At 42.6% G+C, this 8,205-nt stretch overlaps 1 protein-coding gene across 1 annotated transcript; it reads right to left on the bottom strand.

The window, feature by feature from the left end:
- Nucleotides 1–5,079: 5,079 nt before the first annotated feature.
- LOC126009060 (tetratricopeptide repeat protein 30B-like) lies at nucleotides 5,080–7,077 on the bottom strand. Its single transcript, XM_049773413.1, has one exon. It carries the CDS (start codon nucleotides 7,075–7,077, stop codon nucleotides 5,080–5,082), a length of 1,998 nt encoding a protein of 665 aa, XP_049629370.1.
- Nucleotides 7,078–8,205: the final 1,128 nt, after the last annotated feature.

The raw sequence follows: 8,205 nt of genomic DNA, 5'->3' as shown, positions 1-8,205 counted from the left end.
GGAACCTTCCTCAATATAGTTAAGGCCATCTACCACAAGCCAGAGGCAAATATTGTCCTCAATGGAGAAAAACTGAAAGCCTTTCCTCTAAATTCTGGCACAAGACAAGGCTGTTCTCTCTCACCACTCCTATTCAACATAGCACTGAAAGCACTTGCTATAGCGATTAGGCAAGAAAAAGATATCAAGGGAATCCAGATAGGAAAGGAAGAAGTCAAGCTCTCACTGTTTGCAGATGACATGATACTCTACCTAGAAAACCCTGAAGTCTCTACAAAAAAGCTTCTAGAAAGAATAGGATCATATAGCAAGTTGTCAGGCTACAAAATTAACACACAAAAATCAATGGTCTTTCTATAAACCAATAGTAATAAGGAAGAAATGGACATTAAGAAAACAACCCCATTCACAATAGTGCCACACAAACTCAAATATCTTTGAATCAACTTGACTAAAAGAAAACTATAAAACTCTGCTCCAAGAAATAAGAGAGGACATGCGGAAATGGAAGCACATATGCTGCTCACGGATTGGCAGGATTAATATCATTAAAATGGCAATACTCCCCAAAGCACTGTACAGATTTAATGTGATCCCTCTAAAGATACCCATGACATTCTTCAAAGAAGTGGATCAGGCACTTTTGAAATTAATTTGGAACTATAAACACCCTAGAATAGCTAAAGCAATCATTGGAAAAATAATATGGGAGGAATTACTTTCCCCAACTTTAAACTGTACTACAAAGCAATAGTTATCAAAACAGCATGGTATTTGTATAAAGACAGGCCCTCAGATCAGTGGAATAGGCTTGATTAATCAGAGAATGTTCCCCAGACATACAATCACCTAATTTTTTTTTATAAAGGAGCAAGAAATCCTAAATAGGGCAAAGAAAGCCTCTTCAACAAGTGGTGTTGGTACAACTGGCTAGCCACTTGCAAAAAATTGAACTTAGACCCCCAGCTAACATCATGTACGAAGGTAAAATCCAAATGGATAAAAGACCTCGATATCAGACCCGAAACCATAAGATATATAGAACAACACGTAGGCAAAACACTCCAGGACATTGAGACTAAAGGCATCTTCAAAGAGGAAACGGCACTCTCCAAGCAAGTGAAAGCAGAGATTAACAGATGGGAATATATTAAACTGAGAAGCTTCTGCACCTCAAAAGAAATAGTGCCCAGTATACAAGAGCCCCCCACTGAGTGGGAGAAACTATTCACCCAAAACCCATCAGACAAGGGGCTAATCTCCAAAATATACAAGGCACTGACAAAAATTTACAAGAAAAAAATCTAATCCCATCAAAAAATGGGGAGAAGAAATGGACAGACACTTTGACAAAGAAGAAATACAAATGGCCAAAAGACACATGAAAAAAAAATGCTCCACATCACTAATTAACAGGGAGATGCAAATCAAAACAACTATGAGGTACCACCTCACACCCCAGAGATTGGCACACATCACAAAGAATGAGAACAAGCAGTGTTGGCGGGGATGTGGAGAGAAAGGAAATCTTATCCACTGGTGGTGGAAATGCCGCCTAGTTAAACCTTTATGGAAAGCAATATGGAGATTCCTCCAAAAATTGGAAATTAAGCTCCCATAGGATCCAGCTATACCACTTCTAGGAATATACCCTAGGAACACAAAAATACAATACAAAAATCCCTTCCTTACACCTATATTCATTGCAGCACTATTTACCATAGCAAGACTCTGGAAACAACCAAGATACCCTTCAAAAGATGAATGGCTAAAGAAACTGTGGTACATATACACAATGGAATATTATGCAGCTGTCAGGAGAGATGAAGTCATGAAATTTTCCTACACATGGATGTACATGGAATCTATTATGCTGAGTGAAATAAGTCAGAGAGTTAAAGACACAGAATGGTCTCACTCATTGATGGGTTTTAAGAAAAATGAAAGACATTCTTGCAATAATAACTTTCAGACACAAAAGAGAAAAGAGCTGGAAGTTACAGCTCACCTCATGAAGCTCACCACAAACAGGCATGAGTTTTGTTAGAGAAATAACTACGTTTTGAACTATCCTAATAATGAGAATGTATGAGGGAAATAGAAAGCCTGTCTAGAGTACAGGTGGGGGTTAGGTGGGGAGGAGGGAGATTTGGGACATTGGTGATGGGAATGTTGCACTGGGGATGAGTGGTATTTATTTACATGACTAAAACCCAAACACAATCATGTATGTAATAAAGTTGTTTAAATAAAAAAAATTAAAAATATATTAAAAGCTGCTGGGAGCCAGAGGTTCTGCCAGCATGGCATTTGGCAGCCCTCTGCCATGCCAAAAGCCTCTTTACCCAGGCCTAGGAAGGGGTGTGGGACATGGGTCACCCCAGCAACCCTCTACCTCCTTCTTCTGGAACTCCAGGGCTTTTCCTGGGCACATTGCTGGGCAAGCCAGTGAGGTGGGTCTCTTGGAGGAGTTTATTGGTTTCCCTAAGCTTTCCCCATTTACCTCTAGGCTCCAAAGGGAGGGTCTGGGGTAGGTGGTGGCTCTGACCTTCCGGCCTTCTAGCTCGGGAAGGATCTCCTTCCTTCCTGGGAGCCGGGAGGTTCTGCCAGCATGGCATTTGGCAGCCCTCTGCCATGCCAAAGACCTCTTTAACCAGGTCTAGGAAGGAGTGCGGGACATGGGTTACCCCAGCACCCCTCTACCTCCTTCCTCCAGAACTCCAGGGCTTTTCCTGGCCACATGGCTGGACAAGCCATTGAGGTAGAAATAGCAGCACAATAGGTTCTGGCTTTAGGATTTATCAGGGAAGTTTCCTTATTAAACTTGTCCATTGTGAAAACGCGTGGGGGTGGAACATAATGACAAATATTGGGATATCATTGTGTTTCTTCTGCTTGTCATAATGTGAAAGCCGTTCAGGAGCTCCTTTTATTCCTTTACTCCCTCACTCCCATCTCTTGTTACCCCACATTTAACCATTTTTCTGTACTAATGGTTTTTGTTTTGGCCAAGGTGGATTACATATCTTTCACAGTAACTTTTTTGGGTGGAGACTGAAGCTTCAGCAGGCAACACGTCACAGCAAGGTTCCATGCTGTAGGCTTTTTGGCCAAGATAAGGTGAAGATGCAGCCTCGGCTGCCCCCCACAGCCTTCTCTCTCCTTCCTCTCCGTCCCCAGGGTTATTACTGGACACCTGCTCAGGGTCCCAGCAAGTGGGTTCTGGCAAGGTACAATTTAAAAGAGACCCCAGGCTTCCTTGCTCTTGCAAGGGGCTGGGAGGGGACTGGTGAACTTTCAACTTCCAGCAATTAGGAAGCAAACGCCTCTTGGGGAATTGGAAGTTTCTGCAGGCAACTCAGGGAGGACATGGCTCCATGTGCTCTTTACTTGTCCAAATCACAGACCAAAGTGGTGTCTCGGAAACACCCTCTCCCTCTTAACTATTTCTAAAACATAAAAGGGACACGTGTTTCTTTTTTGTATGTCTCAGATGTATTCCCTTAACATCTATAACTCTTCGAACATCCTCATGTAGTGACAATTTTGCCCACTGGATTTGTTATTTGATTGTTTGATTTTCCCCCTTTGAGATCTGTTTTATAAGCAATACTGGTAGAAGAGTATCTCTGTATAGATTTCATGTTTGAACCAAGTTATGGGGAATGTTGGACTTTATTCGTCGGCCCCCAGATGCACCAACAATATCTTGTGGCATTGCTTCTCTTTTGCATAGGCACATTAAATGGAAAATAATACATAAGCAAACAAGTTCTTATCTAATAGAGATGGGAACACAAATTTGGTAATGTAATTATGCCTTTTACCCTGAGCATTGGCATAGACCTCAGAAGAATGGGCATCGCCCACACACACCTGAACAATGGATACCATCTGTGGAAACAACCACAATTGTCTATAACATCACCAAGATCCAAGCCTCTACCAGGGAAGACCTACCACTGCTTTGGCATTGACTTACTCCAAAGAGTGCTCCCAACACCCAGATGACTCAGCAACAATCTGCATGTAGGGTAGATCGCTCTGTATTTAAAGCTATGCTGAAACTAGAGGATGTTCCACATCAGCCTGACATTGATGAAAGAAATGCACAGAATCCAGAGTCTTTAAATTTAAGAATTTGATACCAACAATAGCTAAAGTGTGAATGTCACTGGGTGTGACTCCAAAACCAAAAAAATCAAAACAAAACCAAACAAAAAAACCAACAAAGTTTAGAATACTTTTAATCAATGTGTTGTGTTAGCAGGTAAAGTATTTGAGTAATAGGAATGGTTTAAGACTTCCCTTTCCCAAGAAGCTACAGATTGGAAAGATATTCCAGCATAAACACATCCTAAGTAGAAACAGAGGCTAAGAATCAAGAAGAATGTTCTTCTCTGTTCTTAATGTTAAATCAACTTGTTTATTATTACAAATTCAAATTATTACAAATGGAACAAAGGAAAACCATAAAACTTATTTGTCACTGTTATTTCCAAATCCTAGCACCATATTTGCTGTGCTATGGAACAGGATTTTTAGGGTACAATATTTCCAACAGATTAAACATAAAAAACCATTGATAACATAAGAAATTAATTATGTTAGATAAAACTTCACAACTGTTTAGGAATTCTACTTAAATCTATTACAATATATGTAAAACATACCTTAAATGTGAGGGTAAGTTGTTGGAGAAAACACACAATATTTATTAAAGTCCAGATGTCTTATAATATCCTATACATTTGCTGTGTTCTGGACATTATGATACCTGATACTTGCCCTGCAGGGTTCCTTTAATATAAACCAAGCATGAAATACACAAAGAAAAAGGATTATAGGTATCATACCTTTCCCAATTATTCTTATATATTTTTTAAGTCTGTGTAAGGTTTAGATTCTTTATCTCATTTGTGGTTTCTCAAAATGACATAAAAATTATTTAAATTGTAATATTAAAGAATGCTAATGTCAATAAGTAGCAAATATAAAGATGCAAAAGATAAATATAGGTAGAGAACTAAACAACATAACAAAAATATAGCAGTCAGATTGATAAAAGACAAAGTGTGACTACAAATTCCATCCTATAATTTCATAAATTAAAGCTTTTAACTGTCTGGATTCATATGTAACTGTATTAGTTCCAATATGCATTCTTTCTTCTTCCAGAGGTTGTTCAATAACAGCAGGTATGTTTCTTCCAAAAAATTCACAGTGTTCAAGAAATTGAATGCATTCTTGAATGACACTGTCACGGAGTATTACCATGTTTTTTGACATATTTTCTAGTAAGGACAGGAAACATCTCTTGGCATAATACCAGGTATCAGTTCCCAATTTTTTATTATAAGGTTCTAAGCTCCTGATGACCCGAGAAATACCAAAGTCATAATTTCCTTTGGCACAATAAAGTGTCCCGATCACCAGATTCACAATGCAGAGGTGGTAGATCTTTTTATCAGGATCATCATAGGAGACCTGCTCTTCCTCCTTTTCAATCTTTCTCATCAGCTCCTCGGCTTCTTCATTTTGACTTGTCATAATGTAAGAAACACAGAGGTTAGCCAGCACAATAGCACTGACATTCAGGATGTTATCATAATGCTTCTTGACTATGGGCTCATAAAAACCAATCGCTTCTTTGTATTTGTTCTCCTGCATGAACAGAACATGAGCCACATTCAACTTCCACACATCGTGGTCGTTACAGAATTCTACGGATTTGCGGAAGATCTTTTCCACCATTGAGTAATTTTCCAAGTTCCAGTAGATTTTGGCTTGAGCCATTAACACGGGGATATACTTTTCAAGGATGTCATCATATTCATTCACTGCCTTCTTGACAGCCTCATCATCTCTATTGTGTCTTGCTTCCTGTACTTGTTTAGTTAGTTTTCGGAGCTGTTCAGTCAGCATCCCTGCCAGCCCATCAAGCTTAACAAAAGCCTCTTCAGGAGCTGTCTGGCAAGTGATCATGGCATCCAAGAAGTCGTAGAGATATGGTGTGAGGAACTTATAAGTCAAATGGGCATTTTCTGCCAGGACATCAGCGGCTAGGTCAAAATACTCATACTTACAGTAGAGCAGCAAAAGGTTGCCAAAGGTCTCTGGGGGGAAGGGGTTCTGCTGGAGCAGGAACTGTAGCTTTTCAAACCCTTCTGTAGGCCTAGCATCCATGTTCATGAGTGCTTGGTTGTGCAGGGTCACCGGATCCAATTCTTCCTCTGACCGAGGTGGCATGTCTGTGAGAGTTTCCTGGGCCACTTCAAAGTTTCTCAGTTGGTATTCAATAGCTGCCTTGAGGTTGAAGGCTTCCACCAGAGCTGTCTGGTGAAGAACTAGGGTGTTGCCCACACTGCGAACGTCAATGCCCTCTGAGGTCATGCCCACAACTAGCTCTGGGTGCTGGCGGATACCGCGTTCAATAATGTCAGCTATGTGCTTCAAGGCTGGGGCATAGAGCCGGCTGCTGTAACAGGCCAAAGCCAGGTTGTAGGAGAGGTCAGGCTGATAGCCTGAGGCCTGCAGGGCTGCAGCAAACTTGGAACTCGCGGCCTCATACTGTCCCTCCTGGTAGAGCAAGCAGCCCAGGTTGACCTGGTTATCGGGCTCACTCTCCCCTGGACTTTCTTCTCCCCCTTCCCCACTCAGCAGCTGCTCCACCAGACTCCTGGCCCCTGGCAGGTCGCCCTCGCTATACTTAATGGTGGCTTGGAGATGCAACACTTGGTTATGATAGACGGGGTTGTCCAGGAGCAGGAAGGCGACGCGCGTGGCCTCGGGGTACAGGCAGGCCTTGTACAGCGCCTGGGCTTGGTACAGGCGGTACTGCTCCAGCTCTGGGTGCAGGTGCCCCAGTTGCTCATAGCACTCGGCCGCTAGCGCGAACTCCTGCAGGCGGTAGTAGCAATAGCCCAGCAGCGAGAGGCCGGCGCGACTGCTGGGGCTACGCTGGAGCTCCCCGCTCAGCAGCTGCACCGCCTCGGCGTGCCGGGAGTCCCGGATGAGGCGGTACACGACCGCGGTGAACTCGCCATCCGGGATCTGCCCACCGCCAGGACCCGCCATAACTGACTGGATGAGGCCAGGACTGGTTGCCAAGGCAACGACCCCGCAGGGATGTGGCCGCGCTGCATGCTGGGAGGCGTAGTTTCTGCAAAGCGTGGGGCCTTTCCTTTGGCGTCGAGCTCTCAGCATGTTTCTGGAGGGCAATTTGCTGCAAATGGTGTTGGTTTGGTTCCTGGAAGGATGTCAAAGTATACTTGTGTATTTCGAGCTGTATTGACAGGGAAAGCAATCATGTGGCTTTTTCTGTTAGAAAAAGAAAATGGGGGCTGGAGAGATAGTGCAGCAGTTGGGCATTTGTCTTACATGTGGTCGACCCGGCTAGGACCCAGTTTGATTCTCAGCATCCCATATGGTCCCCTGAGCTGGCCAGGAGCCATTTCTGAGCTAGCCAGGTGTAATTCCTGAGCATATCCGAGTGTGGCCCCCCAAAAAAAGAAAATGTGGAATTGGGGGGGCAGTCACTCCCTATGACAATCAGGGGTTGCTCCTGGCCAAAGTGCTCAAAGATTGCTCCTGACTTGGGGGACCATATGGGACGCCAGAGATAGACTGCATGCAAGGCAAATGCCCTACTGCTGCGCTATTGCCCCGGCCCCTATGTGTGATGTTTTTAATAATAATAAAAAAAAGTGAATCTTTCCTTGGAATTAGCTAGACTTAATTAGTTAGATTAAGATTGGATGACTTTGAAGACAGTTATTTTATTTTTTTGGTTTTGGGGTCACATACAGAGTTATCACAGATTACTTCTTGCTCTGTGTTGAGGGATCATTCCTAGTATGGCTCTGGGACCATCTAAGGTGCTGGGAAGTGAACTTGGGCCTGCTATATTTAAGACGCGCACACACATACACGCACACGCACACACACACTCTGTCAGCTGTATTATCTCCCCAGCTCAAAGTACAACTTTTTAAAGAACTTAATATCTTGGAACTAGAACTTCTAATATTTGTCTTCCAAAACTGAGATTCAATTTAGATGTAAGTGCATTCCTCTCCTGCCCCTCTCTCCATTTTCATAAAACAACTATTAATATTGAATACATATTGATGTATAAACTAGCTCTATCTTGACCCCAAATAAATGGATTCTTTGATATATATTCATCTGTCTTTCCTTATCTAC

Source organism: Suncus etruscus, chromosome 5 (assembly GCF_024139225.1).
Source record: "Suncus etruscus isolate mSunEtr1 chromosome 5, mSunEtr1.pri.cur, whole genome shotgun sequence".
NCBI classification, from domain to species: domain Eukaryota; kingdom Metazoa; phylum Chordata; class Mammalia; order Eulipotyphla; family Soricidae; genus Suncus; species Suncus etruscus.
This window is presented reverse-complemented; position numbering and strand designations above follow the sequence as displayed.